We start from the raw sequence: 15,858 nt of genomic DNA on the forward strand, positions 1-15,858 counted from the left end.
TGTGTGCTGGCTATTTGCGATGCATTAGTGCATGGATGGTGACTACTAAAAGGACAAAAACAATAATAATTCATATATTTAACATTTTAAGCATGACTTTGTTGAAATGAGGGGCATTTCTTTTCTCTTGCAGGACGTGGACATAAATCAGGATGTTTGGTCACCCCCCGGGTGTACTGTTGCCGTTTGACGGCATCACGGATTCTACCTTTAAGTCGTTGCTGATCAAACATTTATAGATTTCTGGTACCAAGGGGTGGCGGCTGATTACTTGTTATAGTGTAGCTACTTCCTGATGTCAGAAAGCAATGTGAATACCGAGTTCACAGAGAGTTCAGTACTGTACAATGCATCCTTTTGGCCCCTGGTTGAGACTTGAATCCATTATTACTCAGTGCAGTGCAGTATACAGTGAAATGCTTGGTTCTGTATGAGCCCCCTGAGATTGTGCTTCATACAGTAACAAAATACAAACTAAAGTACAAAGTGTGTGTGTGTGTGTGTGTGTGTGTGTGTGTGTGTGTGTGTGTGTGTGTGTGTGTGTGTGTGTGTGTGTGTGTGTGTGTGTGTGTGTGTGTGTGTGTGTGTGTGTGTGTGTGTGTGTGTGTGTGTGCGCATAGGCACAGTTGTACAGTATATAGGGACACTAGGGACATGTACCAAAGCCACAGAAACATAAATTGTCTCTACCAAAGACATGAAAACTGTAGTTTACAGTAGTATTATAATTCACAACATCACTAGTCTTGCAAAACAGAGGCTTTTTATCTGTTGCAAAAGTGTAGGTTGACAGCTGCCTCAAGAACCAGCAATCCGCAACCTATCCTACTGTCTGCAATATCTGTTACAGCCACAGCCAGGGCTTTTCTCTCCCCTGTCTATCAGCAGGTCCCCATCATGGGTCTCTTCCTGTTCCCGCCTCACCATCATCCTTCCCACCTGTGCCCGACTACACACCTGCCGGCTATCACCCCATCACGGGACCAGGATAAGAGGCCTGCCACTCCTTGTCCGAGTGTTGTTTTCGCCTCACTTCCCTCTTTCACGGCCTGAGCCTGCAGCTGCAATCTAAACCCATTGGAGGCGCCACAACACCTCATCACAACTTCACAAAACATACAGAAATGACACAGAAATAATATTGACAGAAATACACACACCGACTCATTGTCCACTGAAGGAGTGGAAACCTTGAAAACCTTGTTCAAGACATGGAATCTGTTTGAGTCCCCACAATATGTTCCCATGACAACGTCACAGGCTTCCTCACCTAAAGAAGAGCAAAGTCCAATCTCTCTCAGTAATTTTTTCTTTTCACGGATGGAACCTTGAATATAGAAAGTCAAGACATGGAGACAAAGGGTTGAGAGGAGAAGAGAGGTGCGACAACATATGAGCCACATTTTTTTTTTGGATCCCCTTTTTCTCCCATTTTTCTATATTTTCTCCCATCCCAATTTCGTATCATCCAATTCAACCCTCCCCTGTCACGAACGCTGTTTCTTGCCTCCCACAAGCCGGCTGCAATGTGGACTAAGTCATACATAGCACAAGTCCCCTCCGGTACTTGAGGTAACAGCAGTCGCATCTTTTCACCTGCGCAGCTCGATCTCTCAGTGGCGAGGAGTAACGCGTGGGAGGCTCACGCTGCCCCCGACACTTCCTGATTCTACTGCGCAGGCGCACCAACCGACCTGTAGGAGTCGCTGTCCACAACGCCCGATCCCCACCCATCAGTTTCCCACCCCCTAATACGGCCAATGTGTATTAGTATGAACGACCAGCTAAACTGAAAGCAATGTGGAGCGCTGGGCTCGAACAGGCGAGCCCAGCGTCTCCGCATTCGTGGCGAGCGCCTTGCCCACTACGCCACGTAGCCGCCCATATGAGCCACATTTAAACTCATTAAGTCCACATGGATGACCTCTAAACAAATCATATGATCAATACGCCAATCTCTCAACCAATCATACGAGCGCAATCAACAATGAAGGCGTCCTCTTGTTTTCGTGCTGGCGCAAGGCCAGCGGAGTTGCAGGCGCAGACTGATTGGCAATTTAGTTGGGTGCAATTCTTTCCACCTGTGTCCATTTGGTAATTCCGTGGCTCAAAAGAAAACCGCTTGCACCAAGATGGGTGGGGTCGTGCAGCTGGGGGGGGTGTCAATACAGATAATTAAAATGTTGGTATTTATTTTGGCATAAAATCGCACCTTGTATCTCCATCCGCTAAGACCATGTCCAGGTGATACTGTTCTCTGTGTCTGTGTCCGCTCTCTGACCGGGGTGTGCCGTTCTGGATAAAGTGGCTCCAGCAAACATTACAAACAACGTTATATCTTCAATAGAGATAGTGTTTTAGCCAGTCAGCCAGGTGTGGGAGTGAGCCATGAACCACAACAAACACAACGCAGAGGATCGATATGACGGAGGCGACGAAGGCTGATAACAATCACCGACTGAAAACACCGTAATCTATCAGTGTGTCTGTTTGTGTGTGTGTCTGTGTGTGTGTGTGTGTGTGTGAGTGTTGGCTGGGGTGAGTGTTGTAGTTGTCACACTTGTCACACTGACAAACCACTTAAGCAAAGCTTAACACAGCTATACACATTGTAAGGACAGGGCTGTCGAGTGTCATAGCTGTGTTAGTAAAGGTGCATTTCAATACATGAGGCTGTCCATTCAGAGAGCAGACATGCATAATGGGTCTGGTGGTCTAGTGGTCTGGTGGTCTAGTGGGTCTGGTGGTCTAGGGGTCTGGTGGTCTAGGGCCTGGTGGTCTAGGTTGTCTGGTGGTCTAGTGGGTCTGGTGGTCTAGGGGTCTGGTGGTCTAGGGCCTGGTGGTCTAGTGGGTCTGGTGGTCTAGTGGGCCTGGTGGTCAAGGGGGCCTGGTGGTCTAGTGGGTCTGGTGGTCGAGTGGGTCTGGTGGTCTAGTGGGTCTGGTGGTCTAGTGGGTCTGGTGGTCTAGGGGTCTGGTGGTCTAGTGGGTCTGGTGGTCTAGGGGTCTGGTGGTCTAGTGGGTCTGGTGGTCTAGGTTGTCTGGTGGTCTAGTGGGTCTGGTGGTCTAGTGGGTCTGGTGGTCTAGGTTGTCTGGTGGTCTAGTGGGTCTGGTGGTCTAGGGGCCTGGTGGTCTAGGGGTCTGGTGGTCTAGGGGTCTAGTGGTCTGGTGGTCTAGTGGGTCTGGTGGTCTAGGGGCCTGGTGGTCTAGGGGCCTGGTGGTCTAGGGGCCTGGTGGGCTAGGGGCCTGGTGGTCTAGGGGCCTGGTGGTCTAGGGGTCTGGTGGTCTAGGGGTCTAGTGGTCTGGTGGTCTAGTGGGTCTGGTGGTCTAGGGGCCTGGTGGTCTAGGGGCCTGGTGGTCTAGGGGCCTGGTGGTCTAGGGGCCTGGTGGTCTAGGGGTCTGGTGGTCTAGGGGCCTGGTGGTCTAGGGGCCTGGTGGTCTAGGGGTCTGGTGGTCTAGGGGCCTGGTGGTCTAGGGGCCTGGTGGTCTAGTGGGCCTGGTGGTCTAGGGGCCTGGTGGTCTAGGGGTCTGGTGGTCTAGTGGGTCTGGTGGTCTAGTGGGTCTGGTGGTCTAGGGGTCTGGTGGTCTAGTGGGCCTGGTGGTCTAGGGGTCTGGTGGTCTAGGGGTCTAGTGGTCTGGTGGTCTAGTGGGTCTGGTGGTCTAGGGGCCTGGTGGTCTAGGGGCCTGGTGGTCTAGGGGTCTGGTGGTCTAGGGGCCTGGTGGTCTAGGGGTCTGGTGGTCTAGGGGCCTGGTGGTCTAGGGGCCTGGTGGTCTAGGGGTCTGGTGGTCTAGGGGCCTGGTGGTCTAGGGGCCTGGTGGTCTAGGGGTCTGGTGGTCTAGGGGCCTGGTGGTCTAGGGGCCTGGTGGTCTAGGGGCCTGGTGGTCTAGGGGCCTGGTGGTCTAGTGGGTCTGGTGGTCTGGTGGTCTAGTCATGGGTCTGGTGGTCTAGGGGTCTGGTGGTCTAGTGGGTCTGGTGGTCTGGTGGGTCTGGTGGTCTAGTCATGGGTCTGGTGGTCTAGGGGTCTGGTGGTCTAGTGGGTCTGGTGGTCTGGTGGGTCTGGTGGTCTAGGGGCCTGTTTACACATCCGAGTTCTGCCTCCTCTTGCTCTCGTTAACCCTTTCACTACCACACACGGCAAAGGGTTAACCCTTTCACAAACACACTACAGAAGGTTAACCCTTTCACTGCCACACACGGCAAAAAGGGTTAACCCTTTCACAAACACACTACAGAAGGTTAACCCTTTCACTACCAACAGTGGCTCGGGAGGTAGAGCAGTCGTCTGGCAATCCGGAGGTTCCCGGTTCGATTCCCACTCCTCCCGGGCAGCGTGTCGATGTGTCCTTGAGCAAGACACTTAACCCCTAATTGCTTCCGATGAGCAGGTTGGCACCTTGCATGGTTGCCTCCCCCGTTGGTGTGTGAATGTGTGAGTGAATGGGTAAAAATAGTAACTAATTGTAAAGCGCTTTGGATAAAAGCGTTATATAAAAGCAGCCATTTACCATTTCACTACCACACTACAGACGGTTAACCCTTTCACTACCACACTACAGAAGGTTAACCCTTTCACTACCACACTACAGAAGATGAACGCTTTCTGTTAACCGTCTGGAGTGTGGTAGTGAAAGGGTTAACCTGCTGTAGTGTGGTGGTGAAAGGGTTAAGCCCTACAGCTAATAATAAGAAACGCACCATTATCTCCCTAAGTGTTAGCAGAGAGTAGGATACCAAACAGGCTGTCGGTCACTTCACACAACCACACGCATGGACTAATAATTACTCTGGTAAGAGCTGCTTGGGCTGTGCTGGATCTCGCTGTCACAACAGTGTTATCTGGTGTCCAATTCCCCAATCTGCTAGTGTTTGTTTGTTTTTGTGTGTGTGTGTGTGTGTGTGTGTGTGTGTGTGTGTGTGTGTGTGTGTGTGTGTGTGTGTGTGTGTGTGTGTGTGTGTGTGTGTGTGTGTGTTTCACTGAGGCTGACAGTTTGACACAGACCTGAGTTGTTCTCCTTGCAGCTTTGGTTAATTGAATGTTTCCCTTTTGTGATTAAAAGGCAATTTGGTATCACCAACTTAGGAGATTGTTTATCTCTGTGTGAAGGTTGTCAGGAACTCACACACACTCACATTCAGAGCACAGATCTGCCCTTTACAGCCGAATGAATTGCAGTTACAGTATGTTATTGGAATCTTTTCTTGTAAATGCAATATAATTGAAATGCAATATTTCGTGTAGTGATAAAGCACGTCTTTAATATGACAAAGATTACAGCAAATGTTTGTAAACATATGGACTTACTTTCTTTTTCCTTTGTAGGGCAGAAATAAGGCCTTTTCACAACGAACATTCAGATGCTTTATAGATGAGTAAACTCAGCTGCAGCTAATGACAACATAATAACAATGGGGGTTTCCTTGTACAACAACTTGCTTTTGTTCATACATACATACATACATACATACATACATACATACATACATACATACATACATACATACATACATACATACATACATACATACATACATACATACATACATACATACATACATACATACATACATACATACACCTTATAGATCCATGATCTATTAGGTGAATACATTTCCAACCTCGTAGCACCTTTGCAAAATCAATTTTTTCACAGAAGTATAGACACACTTTACACACTCCTAGAAGTATAGACCAATCAATGTGTGCTTTACACACTCCTAGACGTATAGACCAATCAATGTATGCTTTACACACTCCTAGAAGTATAGACCAATCAATGTGTGCTTTACACACTCCTAGACGTATAGACCAATCAATGTGTGCTTTACACACTCCTAGAAGTATAGACCAATCAATGTGTGCTTTACACACTCCTAGAAGTATAGACCAATCAATGTGTGCTTTACACACTCCTAGAAGTATAGACCAATCAATTAATGTGTGCTTTACACACTAACACTAATACTCGTAATAGGCACAGGTGAAACAAGTTGCGCTGATGGATGGAGACTCCACACCTGCTCCCACTCTACCCCTCTGCCTACAAGAAGCATGGTTCTCCATTCATTCAGCGTCAGACTGAAATATAAAATGTTATTTACACATTATGCTGTCTGTCAGACGTGTGTTCATGTTTTTGACATTGTATTTTCCCGTATACAATTCTCTCGTGATTCCCCCCCCCCCCCCCCCTCTGTGTCCTCGACAGCCCACTACCTCCAGCGACCCACACCAGCCACTACCGCCAGCCCGCCAGGCTAAAACACACAGGCTCACCATACCTGTTCTCCCCCCCCCCGCCTCTACACAGTAATAAACACTACTGGGTTAAACAGTATTCTGCCTCCCGTGTTGTGCATTTGAGCCCACAAGCTACCATGACTTAACACTAGATGTATAGACCAATCAACGTGTGCTCCTAGCACACTCCTAGACGTATAGACCAATCAACGTGTGCTCCTAGCACACTCCTAGATGTATAGACCAATCAACGTGTACTCCTAGCACACTCCTAGACGCATAGACCAATCAACGTGTGCTCCTAGCACACTCCTAGATGTATAGACCAATCAACGTGTGCTCCTAGCACACTCCTAGACGTATAGACCAATCAACGTGTGCTCCTAGCACACTCCTAGACGTATAGACCAATCAACGTGTGCTCCTAGCACACTCCTAGACGCATAGACCAATCAAGGTGTGCCTTACATGCTCCTAGTTCCGTTTATACTATTGTAATCCCATGACATAATCTTCCAGACGCTGACAGTATATATATATGGTGGTGTAGTGGTTAACACTGTCGCCTCACAGCTAGAAGGTTGTGGGTTCGATTCCAACTTGTGGACCAGGTTTCCGCGTTGCCAGGTACCCAGGTGGGGTATCTCCCAAGCCTTTCTGTGTGGAGTTTGCATGTTCTCCCCGTGCTCGCAAGGGTTTCCCCTCCCGATAAGATAAACCCAATGGAAAAACATGCACAACAGATCGCTAACGCTGTCGCGTCCGTGACGAAGACGGACAGGACCACTTGGATTGGTCCCCGGGGCGCGGCCCCACGCTGCAGCCCCTATCTGCTCCCGGCTGCCCTTGGGGGGGACTGACGACGGGATGGGTCAAGCGCAGAGAGGAACATTTCATCGGCGACCCAAAAATTGCATTGTGTGTGTTCCTGTGTGTGCCGCCCATCGCATGTGTGTGTCACTGCATGATAAATAAAGACTTCTTCAAAAGTCCAGTTCATTATTATTATATTATTACATGGCGTTTTAACATTAGCCGAAATGCTTGATTGTCATTGGTCAATAGCGCTCGGCAGAGGTCCGTTATTACTCGATAACGGACCTCTGCCGAGCAATAATGACCGCTGTTCGCAGCTGGAACAATCAAGCCCACTGACACACACTGCATCAGTGAAATCAGACACACCTGCCGGCTGCTGGCGAAGCTGCCGGCGATGACAGCGCGGAGCGACAGAACAGAACTGCGTCTGCATTTGATCTCGTCTTGTCGATGGTGTAAAATGAATTAGGTATATTGTTAGTAAGTTAGCCATGTAATAAGCGGGATAATGTATAGCTATACTCGGTCATTGTCGCAAAATAATTTACCTTCACTGATGTTTCGAACACCTCGGCGAGGCGCCTCTGTATTCTAAACTCTGTGTCGGTCAATTATTTTGCGACAATGACCTCGTAGCTATACATTATCCCTTACTTATTATATATTATATAGAGTGTGTTGACATGGAGCCGGGTGGCGTTGTCCTACCTGAGCCTGGGACCCGTTGACCATCAGGTAGTACAGCTTGGCGAGGACGCTCTGCTGCAGCTCATCCCAGGAGACGTTCCTGTCCTCACGCATCAGGAAGGGAGGGCCGAACCTGAGGAGGGGGGGGGGGGGGGGGGAGAGGAGGAGGAGGAGAGGAGAGGAGAGGAGAGGAGAGGAGAGGAGAGGAGAGGAGAGGAGAGGAGAGGAGGGGAGGAGAGGAGAGGAGAGGAGAGGGAGAGAGGAGGAGAGGAGGAGAGAGGAGGAGAGGAGAGGAAAGGAGAGAGGAGGAGAGGAGAGGATGAGAGGAAAGGAGGAGAGGAGAGGAGAGAGGAGGAGAGGAAGGGAGGAGAGGAGGAGAGGAGTGGAGAGGAGGGGGGGAGAGGAGAGGAGGAGAGGAGAGGAGTGGAGAGGAGGGGAGGGGAGGAGAGGAGAGGAGAGGAGAGGAGGAGAGGAGAGGAGCGGAGAGGAGAGAGAGGAGAGGAGAGGAGAGGAGAGGAGAGGAGAGGAGGAGGAGGAGAGGAGGAGAGGAGAGGAGGAGAGGAGAGGAGAGGAGGAGGACAATTTTATTCTCATCGGTCTTCCCGGGTATTTTATTTTCGAAAAATTGCCACTGCTGCCCGCGCCTCACTCCCGCGTACTTGACTCAGTCCCAGGTTTTTAATAAAGCTGGCTGGCAGTGCGCATGAGGCATATAATAAAGGCACAACTGTTAGATTATTGAATTTCTCTAACGAATGCATCTATTTCAGTCGCAAGTCAGACAGGCTCGTGCTGCTTGCTCACAATGGTTGATTTTAATTTCAAGGACTTTTTAAGCACCTTGTTAAAAAATGGGCTGTTTTCAAGGAATTCCAGGCCTTGACTTTTTTGGTCAAAAATCAAGCACTTAAGCACTTCAAGCACTTCAAGGACCTTGTGCGAACCGTGTTTATTGACTTTGGATGCTCCAGCCCCAAGATGAATTGTTTGGGAAATCCCTGCAGTACCAATACATGACACATGCTGAGTGGGGGCGCTCACCTGACCGCCTGCTGGCCCGAGCCTGCCGTGTTGCAGATGAGGAGGAGGACCTTAGTGGAGCCACCCTGGTTGAGGAACTCGGAGGAAAGGGTCCCCGACGGTGGTAACCTCTGACCCTCGGGCGCCGTGGGGGAGGTGTAGGGGGAGGAGGGCAGGCTGTGGTGGTACCCTGGGTGAAGAGGAGAGGAGAGAAGGAAACGAGAAGAGTTAGATTGTTCATCCTCATCCTCAGACCCCAGGGAGGAGGTGTGGGGAGAGGAGGAGAGGAGGGGGAGACAGAGACCCAGGGAGGAGAGGAGGGGAGACAGAGACCCAGGGAGGAGAGGAGGGGAGACAGAGACCCAGGGAGGAGGTGTGGGGAGAGGAGGGGGACACAGAGACCCAGGGAGGAGGTGTGGGGAGAGGAGGAGAGGAGGGGGAGACAGAGACCCAGGGAGGAGAGGAGGGGAGACAGAGACCCAGGGAGGAGGTGTGGGGAGAGGAGGAAAGGAGGGGGAGACAGAGACCCAGGGAGGAGAGGAGGGGAGACAGAGACCCCAGGGAGGAGGTGTGGGGAGAGGAGGAGAGGAGGGGAGACAGAGACCCAGGGAGGAGGTGTGGGGAGAGGAGGGGGACAAGAGACCCAGGGAGGAGGTGTGGGGAGAGGAGGGGGACACAGAGACCCAGGGAGGAGGTGTGGGGAGAGGAGGGGGACACAGAGACCCAGGGAGGAGGTGTGGGGAGAGGAGGAGAGGAGGGGGAGACAGAGACCCAGGGAGGAGGTGTGGGGAGAGGAGGAGAGGAGGGGGAGACAGAGACCCAGGGAGGAGGTGTGGGGAGAGGAGGAGAGGAGGGGGAGACAGAGACCCAGGGAGGAGAGGAGGGGAGAGGAGGAGACAGAGACCCAGGGAGGAGAGGAGGGGAGGCAGTGGACAAAGAGACCCAGGGAGGAGTTGTGGGGAGCCAGAGACCCTGGGAGGAGGAGGTGTGGGGAGAGGAGGAGAGGAGGGAGACACAGAGACCCTGGGAGGAGGTGTGGGGAGAGGAGGAGACACAGAGGGAGGAGGTGTGGGGAGAGGAGGAGACACAGAGGGAGAAGGTGTGGGGAGAGGAGGGGACAGAGAGGGAGGAGGTGTGGGGAGAGGAGGGGACACAGAGGGAGGTGTGGGGAGAGGAGGAGACACAGAGGGAGGAGGTGTGAAGAGAGGAGGAGACAGAGAGGGAGGAGGTGTGGGGAGAGGAGGGGACACAGAGGGAGGTGTGGGGAGAGGAGGAGACACAGAGGGAGGTGTGGGGAGAGGAGGAGACACAAAGGGAGGTGTGGGGAGAGGAGGGGACACAGAGGGAGGTGTGGGGAGAGGAGGAGACACAGAGGGAGGTGTGGGGAGAGGAGGAGACACAGAGGGAGGTGTGGGGAGAGGAGGAGACACAGAGGGAGGTGTGGGGAGAGGAGGGGACACAGAGGGAGGTGTGGGGAGAGGAGGAGACACAGAGGGAGGTGTGGGGAGAGGAGGAGACACAGAGGGAGGTGTGGGGAGAGGAGGAGACACAGAGGGAGGTGTGGGGAGAGGAGGAGACACAGAGGGAGGTGTGGGGAGAGGAGGAGACACAGAGGGAGGTGTGGGGAGAGGAGGGGACAGAGAGGGAGGAGGTGTGGGGAGAGGAGGAGACAGAGAGGGAGGTGTGGGGAGAGGAGGAGACACAGAGGGAGGTGTGGGGAGAGGAGGAGACACAGAGGGAGGAGGTGTGGGGAGAGGAGGAGACACAGAGGGAGGTGTGGGGAGAGGAGACACAGAGGGAGGTGTGGGGAGAGGAGGAGACACAGAGGGAGGTGTGGGGAGAGGAGGAGACACAGAGGGAGGTGTGGGGAGAGGAGGAGACAGAGATGGAGGAGGTGTGGGGAGAGGAGGAGACAGAGAGGGAGGTGTGGGGAGAGGAGGAGACACAGAGGGAGGAGTGGGGAGAGGAGGAGACACAGAGGGAGGTGTGGGGAGAGGAGGAGACACAGAGGGAGGTGTGGGGAGAGGAGGGGACAGAGAGGGAGGAGGTGTGGGGAGAGGAGGAGACACAGAGGGAGGTGTGGGGAGAGGAGGAGACACAGAGGGAGGTGTGGGGAGAGGAGGAGACACAGAGGGAGGAGGTGTGGGGAGAGGAGGGGACACAGAGGGAGGTGTGGGGAGAGGAGGGGACAGAGAGGGAGGAGGTGTGGGGAGAGGAGGGGACAGAGAGGGAGGAGGTGTGGGGAGAGGAGGAGACACAGAGGGAGGTGTGGGGAGAGGAGGAGACACAGAGGGAGGTGTGGGGAGAGGAGGAGACAGAGAGGGAGGTGTGGGGAGAGGAGGAGACAGAGAGGGAGGTGTGGGGAGAGGAGTAGACAGAGAGGGAGGTGTGGGGAGAGGAGGGGACACAGAGGGAGGTGTGGGGAGAGGAGGGGACACAGAGGGAGGTGTGGGGAGAGGAGGAGACACAGAGGGAGGTGTGGGGAGAGGAGGGGACAGAGAGGGAGGAGGTGTGGGGAGAGGAGGAGACACAGAGGGAGGTGTGGGGAGAGGAGGAGACACAGAGGGAGGTGTGGGGAGAGGAGGGGACAGAGAGGGAGGAGGTGTGGGGAGAGGAGGAGACAGAGAGGGAGGTGTGGGGAGAGGAGGAGACACAGAGGGAGGAGGTGTGGGGAGAGGAGGAGACACAGAGGGAGGTGTGGGGAGAGGAGACACAGAGGGAGGTGTGGGGAGAGGAGGAGACACAGAGGGAGGTGTGGGGAGAGGAGGAGACACAGAGGGAGGTGTGGGGAGAGGAGGAGACAGAGAGGGAGGAGGTGTGGGGAGAGGAGGAGACACAGAGGGAGGTGTGGGGAGAGGAGGAGACACAGAGGGAGGTGTGGGGAGAGGAGGAGACACAGAGGGAGGTGTGGGGAGAGGAGGGGACAGAGAGGGAGGAGGTGTGGGGAGAGGAGGAGACACAGAGGGAGGTGTGGGGAGAGGAGGAGACAGAGAGGGAGGAGGTGTGGGGAGAGGAGGAGACACAGAGGGAGGTGTGGGGAGAGGAGGAGACACAGAGAGGGAGGTGTGGGGAGAGGAGGAGACACAGAGGGAGGTGTGGGGAGAGGAGGAGACAGAGAGGGAGGTGTGGGGAGAGGAGGAGACACAGAGAGGGAGGAGGTGTGGGGAGAGGAGGGGACACAGAGGGAGGAGGTGTGGGGAGAGGAGGGGACACAGAGGGAGGTGTGGGGAGAGGAGGAGACACAGAGGGAGGTGTGGGGAGAGGAGGGGACAGAGAGGGAGGAGGTGTGGGGAGAGGAGGGGACAGAGAGGGAGGTGTGGGGAGAGGAGGAGACACAGAGGGAGGTGTGGGGAGAGGAGGGGACAGAGAGGGAGGTGTGGGGAGAGGAGGGGACAGAGAGGGAGGAGGTGTGGCGAGAGGAGGAGACACAGAGGGAGGAGGTGTGGGGAGAGGAGGGGACACAGAGGGAGGAGGTGTGGGGAGAGGAGGAGACACAGAGGGAGGTGTGGGGAGAGGAGGAGACACAGAGGGAGGTGTGGGGAGAGGAGGAGACACAGAGGGAGGTGTGGGGAGAGGAGGAGACACAGAGGGAGGTGTGGGGAGAGGAGGAGACACAGAGGGAGGTGTGGGGAGAGGATTAGACACAGAGGGAGGTGTGGGGAGAGGAGGAGACACAGAGACCCTGGGAGGAGTGGGGAGAGGAGGAGACAGAGGGAGGAGGTGTGGGGAGAGGAGGAGACAGAGGGAGGAGGTGTGGGGAGAGGAGGAGACAGAGGGAGGAGGTGTGGGGAGAGGAGGAGACACAGAGACCCTGGGAGGAGTGGGGTGTAAGATGAGTTCATTACAGATATACAGTAGTGTCATGAAACCATATAAAAAGAATCAATGAATCAAAACATCTAAAAGTAATTTTCAGTGGAATTCCCAATTAAATACTTGTGAATTATTTAGTATGAAAAACAGCCCAATAGATCCTCTAGTGCCTATATCCTGATTAGATCCTCTAGTGCCTGTATCCTGATTAGATCCTCTAGTGCAGGGGTGGCCAACCAGTCAGAGACTAAGAGCCACAAAAAAATTACTGTGGTACCACAAAGAGCCACACCATATACCAGCGTTTCTCAACCTTTTTTTTCAGTCACGGCACCCTTCATGTGTTTATAGGTCTCACCCTCTGGCCTCTGAAGTTGCTAATGTCTTTTTTATTTGGGCCTCACAGGGTTAAAAGTACCCTGTGAGACCCACGGTTGCAAAATTACAAAATCACTTTTAGCCATTTAAAAAAATAATGTTTATTTAAAAAATGTTAAAGGGGAACTATTTTACTATTTCTTTCACTATTTGGGCACTTTTACACAATTCCTGTGAGTCTATGGAACACCTAGGTTTTTTTAAAAAAAAATTCATTGTTTTGTATTTCTAATCAAGTACTAAAAACCGCATTTTTCTACCTCAAGATCTTAAGCCGTTTTGAGGCTGGGCTCCAACCACTGTGTGGCCTGGTGCCAACTGCCACATCAACTGCCACATTATTATGCAGCTGAGAAATCTCTGACATCACAGATATGCACATTTTCAGATGACTCAGTTCAGTGAGGGTGAATATTGTGAGAGGAGAATTGGAAGAATTCGCCAATATGAGAATTAGAGACATATATCCTATTAATATAAGTCCACATAGCTAAGAAACAATGGTAAACACTGAAAAAAGCCATTTATAAGATAGTTCCCCTTTAAGCACATGTATAGTGAATTGGTCCTGTTGTTCAGCCTCACAATGCTATTTGATAGTAAATGTGTTTATATGTCCCACCCTCTGGCCTCTGAAGTTGCTAATTTCTTTTTAATTTGGGCCTCACAGGGTTAACCTCTTAAGCCCGAGATATACAGTAAAAGTGTATATTTTCAGCATTATGTTTGTTTACCAATTATTTTAACTGTTATTAGTGAAATATAAGATTATAGAAATCTCAGGGCATTGAGTCGGAAACCGGCGCATATTGACAGGAGGAAGTGGCACAGCCAAAAGTGAGTGTAGTCTTTTGAAGGAAGAGACTCAGGGCTTTCAAATTTCGAAAAACTACCCTACCCAGCTCACACCAGCCCCTGTCAATCATCTGACTTCTGGATTTACTTTTTAATTTCTCTTATTTTTTGGGATTATCTCCCACAAACCTGAACGTTATTGCCATAAAACAGAACGCAGTTAGTTTCTCTACCTTTCTGTGAACGTCTTGCAAAAAACGGTGTTGCAATATGATGAAAAATGGTGGAGAAATTTACATTATAAAAAAGATGGCAGAATTCAGTACTGTATCTACAAAACCTTCTGTTTAATCATCTTCCCTTTATTCATTTGCTTAGATTTTTCAGGTCTGGTCAATTTTAGCATGGTGTTATTTACAGTCAAAGATAATTTTTATTTTAAATAGAATTGATATTCTCCTTTGGTTCATTACAATTTACTCAAGCCTAGTAACAGACACACTATTTCTGACACTGATCCATATATGTCCCTAGATTCAGATACCAAGAACATGCAAATGGACCATTTAAAAAAAATTGTAAATGTGTATTCTACGTCCTTATGGAATGAGTGACATAAAAAAAAAAAAGTAAAAAAAAAAAAAAGGTTAAAAAAAAATATATTTTTTTATGGATGGAAGAGCCGCACATTGACGGGCAAAGAGCCGCATGCGGCTCGCGAGCCGCGGGTTGGCCACCCCTGCTCTAGTGCCTGTATCCTGACTAGATCCTCTAGTGCCTGTATCCTGACTAGATCCTCTAGTGCCTGTATCCTGATTAGATCCTCTAGTGCCTGTATCCTGACTAGATCCTATAGTGCCTATATCCTGACTAGATCCTATAGTGCCTATATCCTGACTAGATCCTCTAGTGCCTATATCCTGACTAGATCCTCTAGTGCCTATATCCTGACTAGATCCTCAGATCACAGGTAGTGTAGAAAGCAGTATGAAAAGTATGTACAGTAAGCTGTATGTACAGTATGCACTGTAGGCAGTATTGTATGTACAGTAAGCAGTATGAACAGTATGTACTGTAAGCAGTGTACAGTACAGTATGTAGGGCTGGGCGATATAATGATAACTATAAATATCGCGATATATTTTAATAATCGATATCGAATATTGAAATAAATAAAAAATCTAAAAATCGTTTTTTATATATATATATATATATATATATATATATATATATATATATTTTTTTGACCTGAAACAGGGCAGTGGACAGACTTGTCTTTCTTGCCTGCAACTTAAAGTAATGGCTTTGCTTGTCCAAATGACAATACTGACCAAATTGAGATTTATTTTTCTCTTGTCCATTTATTTTGTTTGCTTTCTAATTTAAAATACATTTTGAAACCGTCTGTACACAGTAGGCTATGTGTGCTAGCAGAACTAGACTCCAGTCACGAGTCACAGTGCACATGTGCGGTGGTTTGTCCACCAAAAAAGCGCCAAAAGATCGAAAATAAACTAGCAGAGCCAGAACTGTTCAACTCCTCTGGAGCCACAGCCAGCAGAGAAGCCGGTTTACTTTAGCTTTTAAACCAGCTGCAGCCTGAGAACTGGAGTGTGAGGGGATGTAACACTAAAGATGGCGGCAACGACAAAGAATTGCTGCAAAATAAACACTTATGTTGTTAAAAAAATAAATAATAATAAAACATTTTTTTTAATACTTATAACAATTCGATAATTATCGATATCGAGAAATAAAATAAAATTATCATATCGTTATCGCAATATGATTTTTTTCCATATCGCCCAGCCCTAACAGTATGTACTCTATATACAGTATGTAGTGTAAGCAGTATGTACAGTAAGCAGTTTGTACAGTAAGCGGTTTGTACAGTAAGCAGTATGTACAGTAAACAGTATTGGACCTGGCTCTCCACCACTTTACAGCACCTGGAAACCCCTAACACCTACACCCGTTTATTGACTTCAGCTCAGCTTTCAACACCATCTCCCCCAATAATCTGTTCCATAAGCTACAGGACATTGACATCAACCCCACCATCAACCACTGGATCCTCAATTTCCTCAGCAATAGAACCCAAACAGTCAAA

General features: G+C 50.4%; 1 protein-coding gene across 1 annotated transcript in view; it reads right to left on the reverse strand.

The window, feature by feature from the left end:
- usp43a (ubiquitin specific peptidase 43a) overlaps window positions 1-15,858 on the reverse strand; it is a 159,236-nt gene that overhangs the window by 46,837 nt on the left and 96,541 nt on the right. The window contains exons 5-6 of the mRNA XM_084319112.1: window positions 8,784-8,952; window positions 7,764-7,875 (exon numbers count right to left, since the gene is read on the reverse strand). Of these exons, the coding sequence (XP_084175238.1) occupies window positions 7,764-7,875; window positions 8,784-8,952 (281 nt within the window). The remainder of the gene's footprint in view (window positions 1-7,763; window positions 7,876-8,783; window positions 8,953-15,858) is intronic.

Source organism: Notolepis coatsorum (genome assembly GCF_963971535.1).
Source record: "Notolepis coatsorum genome assembly, chromosome: 7".
Taxonomy (NCBI): domain Eukaryota; kingdom Metazoa; phylum Chordata; class Actinopteri; order Aulopiformes; family Paralepididae; genus Notolepis; species Notolepis coatsorum.